General features: G+C 46.6%; 1 protein-coding gene and 1 long non-coding RNA gene across 6 annotated transcripts in view; one reads left to right on the top strand and one right to left on the bottom strand.

The window, feature by feature from the left end:
- TNRC6A (trinucleotide repeat containing adaptor 6A) overlaps window positions 1–19,627 on the top strand; it is a 69,089-nt gene that overhangs the window by 28,212 nt on the left and 21,250 nt on the right. For 4 of the 5 annotated variants that reach the window (XM_040441987.1, XM_040441986.1, XM_040441990.1 and 1 more), the window contains 5 exons: window positions 1,279–1,602; window positions 8,506–8,553; window positions 16,263–18,803; window positions 18,949–19,116; window positions 19,321–19,481. In XM_040441987.1, the coding sequence (XP_040297921.1) occupies window positions 1,279–1,602; window positions 8,506–8,553; window positions 16,263–18,803; window positions 18,949–19,116; window positions 19,321–19,481 (3,242 nt within the window). The remainder of the gene's footprint in view (window positions 1–1,278; window positions 1,603–8,505; window positions 8,554–16,262; window positions 18,804–18,948; window positions 19,117–19,320; window positions 19,482–19,627) is intronic. The other variant, XM_040441988.1, reaches the window with a different exon arrangement.
- Window positions 508–15,631, bottom strand: LOC121009058. Its single transcript, XR_005780673.1, has 4 exons — window positions 15,536–15,631; window positions 13,215–13,219; window positions 1,411–1,416; window positions 508–520 (listed from the first exon to the last, which is right to left on the bottom strand). It is a non-coding gene; the product is annotated as an uncharacterized LOC121009058 (long non-coding RNA).

The following is a 19,627-nucleotide window of genomic DNA, read 5'->3' on the forward strand; positions in this document are numbered from 1 at the left end:
TGTATTTTGCTAAACGGAACAGCTGTACCCTAATAGAACAGTCCTACCCTTGTCTGTTATGTGGACTATAATACGACATATTTTTTTTTTTTTTTTTTTTTTTGTGGAACGGACATACGGAATGGTTCTGCATACAGTCCGCAAAAAAACAGACACTGAAAGAAAATACCTTGTGTGCATGAGCCCTTAAATGTAGAGTAAAACCAGGATGTGAACAGACCTTACCGTGTTACTGATTAGATGCAGCTATTTAAGGGAAGCAGTCAAATAATGGCTGGGGGGTCTCATACAGGTTAATTTAATCCGTATGCCAGCTTCCATACGTTCTGGCATCTGTCCGCAGATTTGCACCTACGAAACTGGCTGACCTGTTCCATGCGCTTGGCAGCTGAAGTCATCTGTGTTGGTCCCATGTTCATTTTTCTCAGCAATGCAGACACATACAATGTTTTAATATATGCAAATGAGCCTCTAGGAGCAACAGGGGCGTTGCCATTACACTTTGACGCTGGGTTCACACCTGAGCCTTTTACAGCGTGTTCCTACGCGCTGTAAAACACTCAACAGGCAAGAACCAATCATCCCCTATGGGCATGGTTCTCACCTGAGCGTTTTACAGCGCGTACGAAAGCGATGTAAAACGCCCTATGCCCCAAGAAGTACAGGAGCTTCTTTGGGGCGTATGGTCGCGCGTTCCCGTACATAGACTTCCGGGAACGCGCGACAATGGGCGTTTGCTTGTTGCCGGCCGCGAATAGGAACGCCCGATAAAATCGCGCATACGGAGCGCTCCATACAGTATGCTCAGGTGTGAACCCAGCGTTAGCCTCTGGTCTCTCTGCAACTGCTGCTTCCTCTGCACTTTAACAGGGCCAGGTGTGATGTTTTCACAGGTAGTTGCAGAGAGAGCAGAGCCTCTAGGTGTAACGGCAACGCCCCTGTTGCTCCTAGAGGCTCATTTGCATATTTGAAGTCTTTATTTTTCTCAGTGATGCGAGCACATATGAACATGGGACCAATGCAGATGCCTTCAGCCGCCAAGTGCCCATGTAACGGGTCAACCAGTGTCATAGGTACAAATCTGCCGACAGATGCCTTTTAAGCCTGTTTGTATTTGATCCATTTTGAATCAGTTTTTTTACTTTTGTACATGATCAAGACTAAAATCCTTTTAATCTAAATCTGCAGCCATTGTCCATGTAAATTGCTGTGTTCATGCGTTTTATTTGTAAGTTATGGTCACTAATCGTCGTCCTTTTCCTTGTCTTTTCCATGCAGTGCCAGAACAAATACTAAGCCAGCCTCAGCCTGTCAATGGGAACAGTGGCATTTCCACCGTAACCAGCATTCAGAATAATAATGCCAAGCGGCCCACAGCACTCAGTCCACAGCAGCAGCAGCAACAACAACCGGCGTCTCGTTATCCTCCCCGCGAAGTACCACCGCGATTCCGACACCAGGAACAGAAACCTCTTGTGAAGCGTGGGCAACAGATTCCCGGCATAGCAGCCAGTCTGGGTTTAACCACTAAAGTATTAAACCAAGAGTCAGAAAGCAGCACTGTAGTGTGTCCCGAACACACATCGACCGAAAATCAGCCAGGTAACGCACCACGTATTAAAAGGAAAGTCAGCTGACAACGCAAAAGTAAAACTTCTTTCTCATATATCTGCCTTATTCAGCCCATACCAGTCCCCCGCCGCCGGCCCTCTGGTTTTGATGAAACCATTTTTATGGGGTGTCCTATGATAAACGGCGACAGACTAGGGATGGAGCTCATGAGGTTAGAACATTAGAAAGTTTTTGTTATATTCCTGGTATTATATCGTTTTAAGAAATTCTGAAAATGCCCTTGAACATACAGGTATTAGAGATGAGGGTTGATTTATTGGTCATTGAAACATGTATTCTCCCCACTTGGATATCCAAAAGACTATACACAGGCACTCTCTCTTTATATGTATATCTATATCTATATCTATCTCTATATCTATCTTTATCTATCCATCCCCCGCACAGTATACTGTGTTTTTATTTTTTTACCATTGGAGCCTTACGATCTGCAGACAGAATTTTTTTTGAATGGTGAAAATAATTGCCGTACTTTGTCGAAAAACGGAATATTGCCTCATGCACACAAAGTAATTTTTTTCTGTATCTGTCCCGTTTTTTTTGTGGATAGGATGCGGACCCATTAATTTCAATGGGTCCGCAAAAAATGTCCACATCAATATGTCCGTTCCATAGCCCCACCAAAAAAATAGAACATGTCCTATTCTTGTCCATTTTAGGCATTGTTACAATGGAGCCGCCAAAAAAACGGATGGCATACGGATGTCATCCGTGTTATTTTTTTTTTTTGCACAATTTGTGACCCGCAAAACACATACTGTACGATCGTGTGCATGTAGCCTATATCTTAGACACATGATACAAATGGCCTTCCGTTCCTCTGTCCCATAAGGCCATATACTAGAGTTAGGGAGTTGTCTGCGACTTCAGTGTTTCCCTATGAAAACAAATACAACATGGATTTTTTTATTTTTATTTTTTTAACCAGATTAAGGAAGACCCTTGAAGAAGTATATACAGTACTTTGTCCAGTTTGGGCGACCTCCGGTTTTCTTCACAGTGGTCGTGCAGTTAGCCTGTGCAACCGTCTATTTACATAAGATGCAAAATTCCTCAGATGTAAAAGATCCGGTCGGCATGGTGGGGCTAGTTGCAGCTTAAATGAACACTTTAATAATATATAGGCTTCTGGCAGGTATTGTGTGTAGTGTCTGTAAACTGAAATAAAAGCTTTTCCAGGAGATGAGATGCTGTTTATCTCAGTGGTTAAGATTTGATACCAGAGATGGTGACTCGGCTCCTTCCAGTGGTCCGGCAGTTTGTTGCAGGTACATATGTTAAGGACACTTGAAATCTTCGGGGCAGATTGGTTTCCTATTCCCGAGGATGTGCTGCCTCCCGCACCAGATCTCGATTGTCAGACATTACAGAGGGTTTTCTTTTTAGTTTTGGCATTATCTGCTCAGACTGAACTCTTCTTTTGACTGGTAAGGTTTGTATAATGATAGTGTACTTTCTGTATCAATTCAGGCCTGTTCACACCCTGTTTTCAGCCTATTTTATATTTGCTAGGAAAAGCTCCTGGTGCGCATTCGCCCCATCAGGTTAGTTCTATGAATATGCTTGGTGTATATGCTGGGAGCTTTTCCTGAGATTAAGCATTAGTTGAACATGGACTTCCTGCAGTCTTTCAATAGGAGATAATGGCTTCCAGTGGATACAGTCTGCCCTGGTCTTCTGATGGGCACGCAGTTGGATGACTTGTTACAGTACAGTTATGAGAACTAACGAGCCGTGGTTGTTACAAACCAGTGCCAAGTAGACTTTTCATGTCCATATCGAAAAGGGGGGAATTTATTGAAGTCCTAAAAGCTGCTGTAGAAAAGTCATACATTTTAGCACAGGTCTTGTTTTGCACCAGAATGTGCGACTTTTCCCTGCTTTTATACCCCGCATGCTACTTTTGATAAAAAAAAAAAAAAAAGCTGGCAACCAGACACATTTACAATACCACAAATGACACCACAAATATATACAGCAACTCCTAGCTGGCATAGGAAAATGCTCAGAAATTAAGAGGTGTGTGTATATATATTTCTCGTCCGTATCATTGGGGGACACAAGCTTGACTGTGGGTATAGCTGCTGCCACTAGGAGGCGGACACTAAGGACAAAAGTGTGAGCTCCTCCCTCCAGCTATACCCTTCCTACAGGGACTAAGCTAAAACAGTTTTAGCTTAGTGTCCATAGGAGGCAGACCTCCCTGCTTTGCAGGTCTACAGGGTGTAGCAGCCCTCCCCAAGGGGCCGCACACAGATTGTGGTGACCCGACTGGAACCAGGGGTGCAGAACGCGCCAGATGGGTAAGTATTCCTGGCTCCAACCCCCTCCCCTTTCTCAGGTTACTTGCTGTGGATGACCCCCCACAAAGCCAACTGTCTGGATGAGATCATCTCTGATGCTACAGGGGGTAAAAGCACCCATTTGCCGCAGAGCAGGACACGCTTCAACAAGTATAAAAAGCGCAGACCTCTTTTTCGGCCCTTTTGGAGTTCCTCCAGCCCGAAGCGACAAGCTGACAAATCTGCCCCAGAGCAGAAGCGCACGCCATCTTTCAAGCCTCGCCCTCCCTGGTGTCCTCGCCAGCAGGGCTTCAAGCCCTATACCCCCAAGTCCTCCTGCATGACATGTAGTCTCTGACTCCCCCCAGTCGAGTGCGAGGTCGTCTTTATCTGTTCCAGCATGTCTGGCTAGCTCACATCTCGAATGCCTGGGTATGAGAAGTCATCTCGGAGGGTTACAAACTGGAGTTCCGGTCCCCACCTCCACCCTGATTTTATTTTTATTTTTTTCGCTGGTCCCCTGCCACCTATCCCTCCGCCGCCCATTCCTTTTTTTCAGGCTATTCTCATCCTTCTGCTGCAGGGAGTGAAAGTTCTGTTTCTGCTCCAAGACCGTTTTTCGCGGATTCTACTCCAATCTTTTTGTGGTCCCCAAAAAGGAGGGTAAGGTCCATCCCATTCTAGACCTCAAAGCTCTCAACTGCTTTGGATGGAGTCCCTGCGATCGGTCATTGCATCCATGGACCCGGCAGAGTAAGGTCCATAATAGACATCGAGGACACTTGCCTCCATGTTCCCATCTGCGTCAGTCACCAGAAATATCTTCGGTTCGCAGTGGAATTTTTCATTGCCAGTTTGTGGCCCTCCCGTTTCGTCTTGCCACAGCTCCCAGGGTCTTTACCAAGCTTCTGGCCTCAGTCATGGCTCTGCTTCATGCCAGGGGGGGGTAGTGGCAATTCCGTACTTGGACGATATCCTGATCAAGGGTCCGTCATTCCGGACAAAGGCGGACAGCCTACGCATCGTCCGGGACACCCTGGAACGCTTCGGGTGGGTTCTGAACCTATAAAAGTCATCTCTTCACCCATCTTGACAGCTGATGTTACTGGCCTTGCTGTTCAACACCAATTGGGCCAAGATATTCTTTTCCCCTGGACAAACTCTCCACACTCCGTCAGATCCTCTCCTTGTTGCGGCCTAAGCCTCTTCCCATTCGCCAGTGCAGGAGGGCTCTGGGCTGCATGGTCTCTTCCTTCGAAGCAGTGCCCTACACTCTGTTCCATACTAGGGCTCTTCAGCGGCACATTCTGACCATTTGGGACCATTCCCCGGCCTCCCTGGATCGACTCATCCGTCTCACTGACCCGATGCGCCGAGACCTTCTGTGGTGGTTGATGTCTCCTATGCTGACATCAGGCCGCTCCTTCCTTCCCCTCCGCTGGTTATTGTTGACGACGGGCGCCAGTCTCCGGGGCTGGAGGGGAGTTCTCGACAATCTCTCGCGAGGATCTCTTGTCACAGGGACCGATCTTCCACCCGAATTTAGGGTCAACGCTGCCGTACTAAGGACTCTGGAGTTTCTCGGATGCTGTTGTCCAGACCATGATTCGGGCTAGGAAGCTGTCGTCCTCCCATATCTATCACCGGACCTGGAAGTCCTGCTTATAGTTGGTGTGAAAGCCACCAGGTGTCTCCCATTCAGTTCTCGTTGCCGCGACTCTAGTCTTTCCTGCAGTCGGGTATGGACTTGGGGCTGGCTGTCAGTTCCCTCAAAGGGCAAGTTTCGGCCCTTTCCATTCTTTTTTAGCAGAACTTGGCTTCACTTTTTGCGGTTCGGACCTTTCTGCAGGGGGTGGCGCACGCTGCGCCCCTTTACTGGCCTCCACTGAATCCTTGAGACCTTAATCTGGTGCTCAGCGCTCTCCAGTCCTCTGCGTTTGAGCCTTTTGTAGCAGGTGTCCCTTCGCTTCCTGTTTTACAAGGTGGCCTTTTTGTTGACGATCACTTCCATCCGTAGGGTGTCAGAACTAGCGTCTCTCATGTCGGTCGCCCTTCCTTATCCTCCATCAGGACAAGGTAGTCCTTCACCCTGTCCAGTCCTTCCTTCCGAAGGTCGTGTCGGCATTCCATCTCAATGAAGAGAACATTCTCCCTTCCTTTTGTCCTGCCCCGTCTCTTCCTCATGAGCAGTCTCTACACACTCTGGTTTTGGTTCGGGCCGTTCGCATTGATCTGTCTCAGACGTTCTCTTTCTGACGGACTGATTCACTATACGTCATTTCAGAGGGACCGAGACGAGGGCTGGCTGCGTCCAAAGTTTCCATTTCCTGATGTATTTGTTTGGCCATTGTGAAAGCGTACCGTGTCAGTGACCGGGCCCCGCCCTTCCAGGTTACTGCTCATTCTGCTCGGGCAGTGGGGGCCTCTTGGGCAGTACATCATGGGGCTTTGGCCCTTCAAGTGTGCAGGGCGGCTACCAGGTCGTCTTTGCACACCTTATCCAAATTTTGCAGAGTACACACCTTTGCATCTTCTGGTGCTTCTCTGGAGCGTAGAGTTCTCTCTGGTTATGGGCCTCGTTGTGGCCTGCGTGATTCTGGGTTTGTACATGGTTTGGTTTCCTTTTGCTTCTCCTACTGCTTTTGCACAAACTGATTTAGCTTAGTCCCTGTAGGAAGGGTATAGCTGGAGCGAGGAGCTCACACTTTTGTGCTTAGTGTCACCTCCTAGTGGCAACAGTTATACCCACAGTCAAGCCTGTGTCCCCCAATGAACGGAAGAGAAACAGATTTTACAGGAACATCAGTCATATTAAATCCCCCACCCCCCACATTTTTGAAAACCATTGGTAAAATAGTTACCTATACCACAGTAATGGCAGCAATACAGCACAGAGCCCAAAGCAATTATTAGACCTGTTATATGCCACTTTTAAAGGGGTTGTTCGAGTTCAGAGCTTCTAACCCCACTCAGCCCTTCTGAGTTGTGCATCGGAGCCTTTTATGCTCTGATGCTGTCCCTTGCTCTGCGCTGTTTAGTGCAGGGCAAGGGCTGTTTGTTTACCTTTTTACACTGCTAGGTGGAGGCTTCTGCCTAGCAATGATCCCGGTGACATCACTGGCACTGATGGGTGGTCTTTAGCGCAGCCTTAGCCTGTAAAACAGGGTAGGGCGGCGCTAAAAACCGTCCATTAGTGCCTGTGACATCACTGTGATCCCTGCTAGGCGGAAGCCTCTGCCAATCATAGCCCGGTATGTCACCGGATTTTAAGAAAAAGCTATACGGCGCAGGGCAAGGGAGAGCATCGGAGCATTTCATGCTCCGATTCTCAACTCGGGGGGGCCGAATGGGGAAGAAGGGGTTATGTCCAGGTTCAGCTCTGAACCTGGGCAACTCCTTTAACTACTAAAGACTTTAGGTAAGTAGATATACAGGGGATTTGAAAAAAATGGCTGCCTTCATCTAAAAACATTGCCACATCTGTCTGTGGCTTGTGTGTGTGATACCTCGGCTCCATTGAAGTGAATAAAGCTAAGTTCCAATACCACATACTATCCGTGGGCAGGAGGTGTGGAGCTGATTTGGGAAGAAAGCAGCCATGTTTTTCTAACCCTCCGCAGCCGCTTTATAGGAGTGTTCCCATTGGAATATGCTGTGATTATTGGGAACCCAACATTTAGGTCCCCCACAATTCTAAGGATAAGGAGCCCCACATCAACTGTTTTACAGCACAGCTCTATTCACTTGAATGGGCCCGACTGCAGTTCCCCGCACAGTCATGTGTCTGAGAGCGCTGCTGTGAAGAGGCCATCTGCAGAATTGGTGGGGGTCCCAAAAGGTGGGCACCCACCAATCATAAAGTGATGGCATATCCTAGTGACTTGCCATTGCAGTTATGAAGGGAGAATACATCCTAAAGAATGTATGACACAACATATGTTTTATATTGCGCCTGAATCCCCTCCGACTCCCTAGGAAAATAAATGTATTTGCTTCTGATTGTCATGTTAGGTAAGGCTACTTTCACACCAGCGTTTTTGCTGGAGACGTCGTGATCAGCAAAAACGCTTCCGTTACTGATAATACAAATGTCTGCATCCGTTATGAACGGATCCGGTTGTATTATCTTTAACATAGCCAAGACGGATCCGTCATGAACTCCCATTAAAAAGTCAGAGGGACGGATCCGTTTTCTACTGTGTCATGACAGAGCCGTCTTGCTCCACACAACATCGCGGACAGAAAAACGCTGCTTGCAGCGTTATTCTGTCCGCGATGGGGATGCAACCAAACGGAACGGAATGCATTCTGAGGCACTCCGTTTTGTTCAGTTGAGTTTTGTCCCCATTGACAATGAATGGGAACAAAACTAAAGCGTTTTCTCCCGCTATTGAGATCCTATGACGGATCTAAATAGCGGAAAGGGAAAGCGCAAGTGTGAAGGTAGCCTTAGCCACCTGGTAATTGTGTAGGGCACAGCCGCTTCTGCTGTAATGTGATCCAGACCCCTCCGTCTCTTAATTCGGATCCTCACTAGTTGTATCACAGATTGGATGAAGAAATAACGTTTTAATCTCTTGCTTTCCCGTAGGCATGCCTCCCATTCGGGATTTGGTCAGCCACTCCCCTAATCAGCTAGGTGAATTTTTATTTTTCCAGCCTAATTCTTTTGTGCGCTTCTTGCTTTTGATTGGGTTGCTGCTGCCGATTGCAGTCCTAGTGTCCTGTGTGCTAGCAGCCGTCCTGCTTCCGCTGCCTGTGGCTTGTCAATCGCTTGCATGGTTTCTGTTTGCATTTTTACGTATTTGCTCAGAAGTAGCTTTTGTAAATGAATGCTCAATCGTTTTGTCCTAATAACGGTTAAAGGTGCAGTTTGATGACATGGTTTCCTGCTGCTGGGTCCCCTAGCGATCTGCTGTAATCTGTGGAGAATCCCAGCATCAAGTATTAAATTCCACTGCAGCACCCCTACAGGGAGAATTAGGTATTACGGTGTCCATTGAAATCAAGAGGCCAAACCTTTCCACTGTGGCCAGTTACATACTTTACTCGGTCTAGTTCTCCATTGAACTGGTACTTCTGACTATCCAACATCCCCTACTAGTCTGTGTACATACTGCATATTTCAACTTTGCCTTTGGGCTATTCTACCCACTGGTCTAGAGTTTATATGATCTAAAAATAAGTTTGTCCTGAATTTTATTTTTAATTTTTATTTTTTTTTCACAGAAAATTATAAAGTAACAAAGTTTGTGACTTCCATAATTTTATCTGGTATTTTTGCATGTGCTTTGATCTTCCCACAGCTGATGTGCTTCCATCTGCATGTTATCATCTAGCAATGCTTCAGTCGGTAGTTATTGAGGTATCTGGGTGCGGAGTTCAGAGCCATAGACCAGGACTTATCCTAGACCCCAATTTCCATCATCAGAGTTCAGTGGTTTTAAAAGGGGGGGGGGGGGGGGGGGGAGGTTTTAATGGAGAAGTATAACATCCTCCCCTTTAGTTCTCTATCAAAATCCAGTACAATGCTGAAAGCGACATGTTTAATTTTTTTTATTAAAGGCCCTCTGTCAGCCCACTAAACAGTTTTTTTTTTTTTTTTTTTTGCTTAATAATAACCCCTACACTGCGATTTATCCATACATAAGTAAAATAAGAATTTTGGTTCAGTAGAATTTGCTAAAACCCTATTTTTATAATATGTAAATTACCTTGCTACCAGCAAGTAGGGCGGCTACTTGCTGGTAGCAGCCGCATCCTCCGATGGTAATGACGCCCCCTCTGCTTGTTGTTTGACAGGGCCAGCGGACGGGATCTTTCTCCGCTGGCCCTGCCTGTTTTCATTCAATATCTGGCGCCTGCGCCGCGGCCGTACCTATCTTCAATCGGCGCAGGCGCACTGAGAGGCGGCCACTCACTCGGCCGCTTCATCCTCAATGCGCCTGCGCCGGGTGTAAATGTGACGTCATCGGCGCAGGCGCATTGAGGATGAAGCGGCCGAGTGAGTGGCCGCCTCTCAGTGCGCCTGCGCCGATTGTAGATAGGTACGGCCGTGGCGCAGGCGCCAGATATTGAATGAAAACAGGCAGGGCCAGCGGAGAAAGATCCCGTCCGCTGGCCCTGTCAATCAACAAGCAGTGGGGGCGTCATTACCATCGGAGGATGCGGCTGCTACCAGCAAGTAGCCGCCCTACTTGCTGGTAGCAAGGTAATTTACATATTATAAAAATAGGGTTTTAGCAAATTCTACTGAACCAAAATTCTTATTTTACTTATGTATGGATAAATCGCAGTGTAGGGGTTATTATTAAGCAAAAAAAAAAAAAACTGTTTAGTGGGCTGACAGAAGCCCTTTAAAGGGTATGTCCTTTTAACAACTGTTTTAGTCTTCATGTAAAGTTAAAGGTGTTTCTGGGACTTGTGTGCTTGGGTAGGTCATCAGTATCTATCGGTAGGAGTCTGACTTTTGGCCCGCTCGACGATAAACTTTTTAAGGCTACTTTCACACTAGTGTTCGGGGTTCCGCTTGTGAGCTCCGTTTGAAGGCTCTCACAAGCGGCCCCGAACGCATCCGTACTGCCCCAATGCATTCTGAGTGGATGCGGATCCGCTCAGAATGCATCAGTCTGGCAGCGTTCAGCCTCCGCTCCGCTCAGCAAGCGGACACCTGAACGCTGCTTGCAGCGTTCGGGTGTCCACCTGGCCGTACGGAGGCAAACGGATCCGTCCAGACTTACAATGTAAGTCAATGGGGACGGATCTGTTTGAAGTTGACACAATATGGCTCAATTTTCAAACGGATCCGTCCCCCATTGACTTTCAATGTAAAGTCTGGACGCATCCGTCTGAACAACTTTCACACTTAGAATTTTTTCTAAACTATAATGCAGACGGATCCGTTCTGAACGGATCCAAACGTCTGCATTATAGGAGCGGATCCGTCTGTGCAGACACCAGACGGACCCGCTCTGAACGCAAGTGTGAAAGTAGCCTAAAGAGGCTGTGGTGTCACGTCCATTGGTCACATGGTCATTCTGCAGCTCTTCCATACAAGTGAATGGGATTGAGCTGCAGTACCAAGCACAGCCACTGTACAGCGCTGTGCATGGTATACTATGAAAAGGCCACAATGCATTCTCCACCGGTCTGATATTGCTCATCTATCCTAAGATTAGGTCCCCAGTATTATTTCCCAATAGATCACTTTAAAGTGGGTGCCCCACGACCAGCACTTATCCACTATTCACAGGATAGGAGATAAGGGTCAGATTGGCTGGAGTCTGACTGCTGTGGCCCGCTTCAATAGTGAGAATGGTGACCCCTTGTTTTAGCAGCCATGTTTGCTCACTGCCGCTCCATTCTGTACAGGACTGCTACAGATAGTACAAGTGCTTGCCTGTCTCCAGCGGTCCTATAGACAATGAATAGAGCCGCAGAGAGCATGTATGAACGCTGCTCCGTTCAGATAGGGAAACATGGGTCCACTGTTCTCATGATCAAGGGGGACACCAGTGGCCGGGCCTTACTGATCATATACATGGCGTTGTTACCCCTATAATCTACTGAGTTGAAGTAACTTTGTAAATACTTGCTGTATTATACCCCAGAGCTGCATTTATAATTCTGCTGGTTGTCATTCATAACTAATAACAGAGGAATGGTGCAACATAAGGTCATACGAATAGATGCTCCAGGGTTGTTATTACATGGGGAGTGTAGTTTCCAAAACGGACAAATCCGGAAAGACGAGGGGTCGTCTTTAACGACAGGTGATAAATATCGATCTTAGGACAAACCCTTTAAACCTCAACAGTGGTGCCGACCCCCTCGGCGCAACAGTGACCTCGGTGGTGCCGACCCCCCTTTTAAATTGTCTAAATTAGCTATTTATGCATGGAAGACAGTTCTAGATACTAGTAATGGTTTCCCTGCATAAATAGCAACCCCTTAATGTTATGTAGGCCTTCATATTAACTATTTGAATTACTGTAACTTTCATACTCCTCATCGGCTAAAAATACTCCTCAAAAATGGTAAGAGGAGTATTTTTACTCTTCCCGAAAAAATGTAGCGTGACCTCTGGCGTCCACATCCTACTTGGTGTACACTTGGCCTGTCATTTGGATGTCATCTTATGCTGGCAGCTTGTAGAAATAGAAGTTCTGAAAACTCATCTTCATCGTGTTTTTCATGTCTTGACAACCAGACATGGCCTCGGGTTGGTTACGTTTCCAGGATAATTTCAGGACTTTGTGTGTGCTTGTTCCTGAGGAAATTACGACTGGTTGCGTGGAGTCGGGCCTGTTTCTACAAGCCGGCTTTATGACTTGCGCATACTTTTCACTTCTCATTATTGCTGCCTTCATTTTGAGGCCAGGCGTTTCCTCCTGGGCGGTTTGTTGGTCACTTACTCAGTCTGCTGTGGACAATTACTTCTAAGCATCTACCAAAGACTCCTAAGATGTCGACAAGTCTTGCGTTTTCACTTAAAGGGCTAGTCCCACCTCATGAGGTGTTGGCATTATTGCAAAGGGAGTGCATTCTGAGACTGAAAGGGCGTCTGCCTGATGCTACCTAAGGTTTTCCTGCGCAGCAGAGACCAGGTCACCTGCTGTACATGGAGCCGCAACCATTCACTTAAAGGGGTATTCTGGTTATCACTTATCTACAGGATAGGTTATAACTATTAGATTGGTGGGTTCCAGCCTCTGGGACCCCCACCGATCACAAGAACGGGGGCTCACCATCCCCTGCGGCCCCCTGAAATGAACGTGCAACTGCTTCATTTATTTCTATGGGAATTCCTGCAATAACAGAGTGCAGCGCCCCCATTCTTGTCATCGGTGGGGGTCCCAGCGGTAGGACCCTCACCGATCTAATAGTTATCTCCTATCCTGTGGATAATGGATAAATGAATGTAACCGAAATACCTCTTTAAATTGAGTTATTACCTGTTAGATCCTCTGCCAGTTTTGCAGCGTTGTCGTCATAAGCAATTCACGTGACCGCTGCAGCCAATCGCTGGGACCAGTGGGGTATATACGCCAGTGATTGGCTGCAGTGAATGGTGGACGTTATGTTTTTGCATCGGGGCAGGGTAGAGATCACTGGAGTGGTGGGTTATTTTTTATTTTAAATTTTTTTGTCTTGCTTCCAGCGGGTAGGCAATATTCTTAACATCCTGGACCACCACTTTACGTACATTCAAAGGTAATCCGAGAGAAAGCAGGAAAAATGTGTGTTTCTTTGAAGAGCGAAGTAAAAAGGTGAAATGCAAATAGAGAGCTTGTCCTGGACGACAGCTTGCAGTATCAGTCATGGAGGGGTTATATTCTGTGTCACGGCTGTCTTCTTTTGGTTGCTTTCTCTTTCTTGCTTCAAAGTTTGGAGAGTGAGAGTTGCAGTCCCGTCTCGCGTCACCGCTGCTGTTTACAATATGGGGTTATTTTTACCCGATGAGTTAGTGCCTCTGGAATCCGCGCCGTGTTACATGAATAGCTGGCGACTGCAGTTTAAGACCTGTTGCTAGGAGCTTTTTGGATGTTTTTTTAGGTACGCATTCAGACTTTCAGGACTGTTCCAGAGAAATGAAGTCTCGCCCCCCCCGTCCCCCTCCTTTTTTTTCATTGTTTTTTATGGATTTCCAGGGAACAGATAGGAAGTTAATTCCCTCCCTGCACGTCTTTGTTCAGGGCTGGTTTTCATTGCTCTTTTTCTTTCCCTCGAGGTGGGAAAAGCTGATGAACTAAAACGGGCAGTAGTCATTTTTGTGTATTTGTTAGTGGTCACTGTCCATTCTGTGTCCTGGACCGACACAATTCAAGGAATTCTCCGGACAAAGCTAAAACACTATGTAGATCCCAGGGGTCGGGACGGACACCAGGATTTTCTTCTTGACAATTGGGTTATTTACCATCTTCTTAAAGGGAGTTTTCCAGGATTTGAATGTTTTCCCAGACACAGCGCCACACTTGTCCATAGGCTGTGTGTGGTATTGCAGCTCGTTCACTGTCAATCGTATGGGACTGAGCAGCAATGGCAGACAATCCATGGACTGGAATGAGGCTGCTTCTGGTACGAAACACAGAAATGTGGACCGCACATCCCCTTGCTATGCATTGACCTATTATTGCTGCTTAGCACAATTCACATTGCGTCTCTGCGTAATTAGCAGTATACAGCACACAAAGCCTTTGTATATGTATTGACTAGAGATGAGCGAATTTCATATTTTGAAATTCGTTCACGCTTCGTTTGGTGGTAAAAGCAAAATTGCTTTCTAGATTCCGTTAACAAGGAACATAACGCAATTCTACGATGGAATGCATAACGTAAAGCCTTTAGCGGCATTCTGTTATTCATTCTGTCATAATAGAAGTCTATGGGCTGCAAAACGGATCCGTCCCGTTTACGTTATGCAGGGGAGTCCTTTCTGGCATAACGTAAACGGGACAGATCCGTTATGCAGGCCATAGACTTCTATTATGACAGAATGCTTCTAAAGGCATTCCGTTATGGATTCCAGCAGTCCAACAGCACCCAGGAGACTGCAATAAGGGTTGATAAATTCCTAATTTGTCTGTGTAGTTCCTGAGACCACATGAGAGCAGGGGAGCTGTTCGACTGCTGAGAGATGCCACCTGCTGGCGCAGTGTTGCCGCAGCGGTGGTCGCCACATGGTGCTGTGCCAAAGAGTAGGTACCCACTCGAAGGAGGCAACCTTGATGTGGTGAGTTAAAGCATTGTGGTCAAAACGTGTACAGGGGACCTTGTTTTATTAGTGGATTATGGTGTTGAAGCAATAGATCAATGCATAGCATGCTGATGTGGGGTTCATGTTTTCAATTTTTTGTTGGAATTTTTTTTTCTCTAATTATGGAAATTTCCGTTTAAGCCCTGTCTCTACTTTGTTGCTTCCATTGATAACAGAAGTCACAGCGCTGTGCTGGGTTGATGACACGTCACCTTTTAGTAGGGTCTGTCAGCGGTCCTTTTGACTGAAAAACACTGCTTGCAGCCATCTTATTTTTCTCCATAACGTGACAGAATCTGTGATAAGCCAAAGATTTGCCACCTTATAAACAGAATGCTGTTGCCTCCTTTTTTGTGAACTGACCTTATGAATGTTACTTTTGATTATTTTTACTTTTTTAGGTCTTCTACATTCCAATTTTGAGATCTGGAAGAGTATCTCAAAACCAGGGCAAAGCGCTTCCATTTTGTCCCCATTCATTGTCAATGGGAACAAACCAGATCAGGATGCCTTCCGTTCCTGTTTGTTCCGTTTTTTGACCAGTTGCAAAACCCCCGCAAGAAACTGAACAAACTGGATCTGGCACTAAACAAAGTCAGTGATGCATCCGTTCATTCTTGGGATCATGGAGGTTCCAGAGTTTGAAGCCCCACCAATCCATAAAGCAAATGGCATATCCTCGGGATGGGAATACTTCTTTAAATTCATTTACTATGCAGTATAGGTACAAAACCTTCCAAAACTATGTAAATAATTTGCTTTTTTTTAATGTAATGTACTCCTGTTCCCTGTGCCAAGCAGGCCATCTCTTAAAAAATAAACACTTACTGATTAGATGTGTGCCACAGTAATCCTATCGGGGCACGATTGGTCCGGATGCGTTTAGGTTGCGTTCAGTGAAACTCGCACCATTTTGCAAGCAAGTTTCAGTCTGTTTTGTCTGCGATTGCGTTCAGTTTTTTCCGCGCGGGTGCAATGCGTTTTTCACGCGCGTGATAAAAAAAACTGAAGGTTTAGGGTAATCCGCTGCGTGAAAGAGTGCCAAGCCCTGTTCCGGACAGCAGAGACACGGAGCATTAACATGACTGATAATGCTCTGTGCCTCTCTGTGATCTTTTTACTACAAAATCACAGTGAGATAAAGTTTTCACCGTGATTTTGTAGTAAAAAGATCACAGAGAGGCACGGAGCATTATCAGTCATGTTAATGCTCCGTGTCTCTGCTGTCCGGAACAGGGCTTGGCGCTCCTTCACGCAGCTTATTACCCGCATGGCATCTGATGAGTGTAAAACAACGCTCATGTGCACAGCCCCATTGAAATGAATGGGTCAGGATTCGGCACAGGTGCAATGCGTTCCCGTCACGCATTGCACCCGCACGGAAAACTCGCTCGTCTGAAAAGGGCCTTACAGTAGCAGTGATAACCCGTGTAACGCTTGCGGTTCTGCTTCGTAAATTATTCCACGATCCTGTTGGGTTTTTACAATGGGTCAGCTTTAATGCTTCACACACAAATTGCGAATATGTTACATAAACTGATCCTAACCAGCGACTGTACTGACATCCATGCTTTCTGCTTCTGTTTTCCCAGATATCAATCACGCTAGTCTAGGATCTCACTATGAAAGTTCGCACTGGGGATCAGTCTCTTCCAACGGTGATTCAGGCACAAATTGGGATAAGGTTATTGTAGACGGCACAGACAAGGAAGCGTGGCCATCCATCACAGGCAGCAGCCCGGAAATAGCTTCAGAATGTATGGATATTGAATCCACCACAAACTGCGGGCTGGAAAAAAGCCACATCGTGCCATTTGGAGACGCCGTAGGGGAAATGGATACCATAAGGAATGGCATTGGGCACAGTTCTCAAAGCAAGCTTTTGGTCGGCAGCAACAGCAATAATGCAGGCAATGGAAGTATTAATGGGCCTTGGGGTGTAACTCACGGACCCATGATAAGCACATGCCAAGATGGCCCCGATAGCAAATCAGACAGTAGGCACAACCGGATGAACGCTTGGGGCGCCGTCAGCAATTCAGTGAACGGAGTTCTGAATCCAAGCACTTTGAACATGAATGGCAACCATGGTGCCTGGCCTGTTTTGGACAGCAATGGACATACCCATAAAGGGTCTAATAATTCTGGCACAAGTAGTACTATAGGTCAGGTGTCTAACAATCGGAGTATTAACCCTAAAATGGGAAGCTCTAACCCGGGCTCCTGGGGAAACATTCAGGAGAATGGAGATTGTGAACTCAATGGTACACAGAAGGCTTCTTACGGTGGACAACCTCAAAACCTTAACACTGAAATGACTGGACCAAATAACACTACTAACTTTATGACCTCTAGTTTACCAAACTCTGCTGGTGTAATGCAGACAAACGAACTGCCTCATTCTACAGGGCACGGGGCATGGAGTGTGGGCACCATGAATCATTCTCCACTTCACACCCCTTCAGTTACAAATGGCACTTCCATTCCTCACCTTAGCAATGGGGAGGAAACAAATGGCGGATCATACGGTACTACATGGGGTACCTCCGGCTCAAACTACTCCGGAGACAAAAGTTCAGCCCCTAAAGGGCAAGCTAATGGCGACACTGTGAATGCGACAATAATGCAGCCGGGTATGAACGGGCCCAGCGGCCCAAACTTTAAAATCAACGGGAATAAAGGAGGATTATGGGAGTCGGGGACTGTAAACTCCCAAAATATGCATTGGGGAAGCGAAAATGGAGGGACTTCTGGTGGAAATCCCAGAGGATGGGGAAACCCAGCACAAAACACTGGCACTAACATAACGAACGGAGATTGGAACAAAGCTTCTAATAGTAATCAGCATTCCAATGAGGGGGAGAATTCAGAAAATGGCAGGAAAGCATCAAACGGCTGGAAATCTGCAGAGGAAGAGAATGCAGGACAAAATCCAACAGGGTCTAGGGGCAATGAGACAAGTAATGTATGGGCCAAAAGTACAGGGGAAAGCGAAGGTAGCGTAGACAGCACTGGAAGCCAGAGCGAGCAAAACGGTGGGCTTCAGCCTGTGGACAGAAGGAAAGTGGACCAACAGACATTACTCCAAAGTATTGTAAATCGAGGTGACCTGGACCCTCGGGTCTTGTGCAACACTGGCTGGGGTCAGACTCCTATTAAACAGAACACTGCTTGGAACATTAAAGCTGCTTCGCCTCGGAGCGACAGGAAGACTGACAATGGAACAGAAGCTTGGGGGGCCTCTGTGTCAAAGACTTCTAACTCAGGGGGATGGGTTGAGAAACCCAACCCTAATAGCAATGATACCTCATCAGTATCTGAGTGGGGAGATCCAAAGCCTGCTACAGGTTGGGGTGATGCCAAAGGCTCTGTAAGCCAAGGGAATTGGGGGGATCAATTTGCTGCTACTACTGGAACGGTCAAGAGCAATCAATCATGGGGTAAAGAGGACAAATCCACTTGGAACGATGCACAAAAGGTCAAACAAGGTTGGGGTGGGCACAGTAACGATGGCTGGGGAGAAAATTCCAAAAGTAATCATTGGGGTGCAACAAAGTCTAGTTCTAGCAGTGACAGCGAAAAGTCTGGCTCAGGTTGGGGAGATAAAAAATCCAACTCCTGGGGTAGTGGGAATGCCAATAACAATTCTGGTTGGGTCGACTCATCTAAAGCAAACGCAAGCCAAGGATGGGCAGAACCGACCAAGTTAAACCAAGGAGGTGGAGATGCTTCCAAATGTGGTCCATCTGAAATGGAGAGTGATCATCTGCAATCAAATAACTCCACAGAAAGGGGGAAGAAGCCAGAGACCGGAAACTGGGGAGGCCAACCAGCCAACAATAAACCATCGGGCTGGTTAGGCGGACCTTTGTCAACTCCAATAAGAGAAGAGGAGCCGACCGGTTGGGAAGAGCCTTCTCCAGAGTCCGTTCGACGCAAAATTGAAATAGATGATGGAACTGCGGCCTGGGGAGATCCGAGTCAGTACAAATTCAAGAATGTGAACATGTGGGATAAAAATACATCTAATACCACCACCACCACCACCAGTGGGGCTGAACATCCAACCCAAGGGCATCATCAGCCTCCACCCACAAGTGCAGTGCCAAACAAGGAGAGCAGCAGTGGCTCCGGTAAGTAGTAGCGTTGCTTCAAATGTATTTTGCAGCCTGTGTAGTTGCTCCTTTTGCTCTAAAGAGCAGAAGCCACTTGTTTACATTTGACGTTCGTTTTACTGTAAATTTGAAGCTCATTTTATTTTTTTGTGGCTTATTTTAGGTTGGGGAGACACTTGGTCAGAGCCGGCAGCTCAATCTGTGGATAATGGCACCGCTGCGTGGGGTAAACCCATGGAAACTGCTGGCGGCTGGGGGGAGCAAAATTCAGACATGGCATCATCTGGTTGGAGCCATACTCCCATTGGTCAACAGGTCTCAGGCAAACCCGGTATGGACTTTACAAATGTTTTATTCTTTTAAAGCATAAAAATAGCATGCTCATTGTTTTCCTATGCACGTAGTTTGTGTCATTCGTCCCTTTCTTTCATGATCAGTTTGATCTGTTTTGTCAGATTTTTGATGAATCTACGTGCCAGTTTTTGTTTGCCTTGTATGCTTGCTGCTGGTAAACAATTCTTTCTATTTATTTCAGGTCCCAAATCTATGCAAGACGGTGGCTGGTGTGGAGATATGACTGGGACTGGGGGCCGTGTCAGCGGCTGGGATGAAGATGATGTGGAAATAGGAATGTGGAACAGCAATTCCTCGCAGGAAACCAACTGGCCACCATTTATGAAGAAAATGCCTTCAAAGGTTAGCCCAGAACTTTATCGGGTTTATTTTGGTCCAAAAATCTTACTGATTAACTTGTATCACTACATATAACTACATATCAGTCAGCACCCAAGTCATTGGCAGAGACCTAGAGTGAAAGGAGATTTTGACATTGATTAAGCCAT

Source organism: Bufo bufo, chromosome 7, assembly GCF_905171765.1.
Source record: "Bufo bufo chromosome 7, aBufBuf1.1, whole genome shotgun sequence".
Taxonomy (NCBI): Eukaryota; Metazoa; Chordata; class Amphibia; order Anura; family Bufonidae; genus Bufo; species Bufo bufo.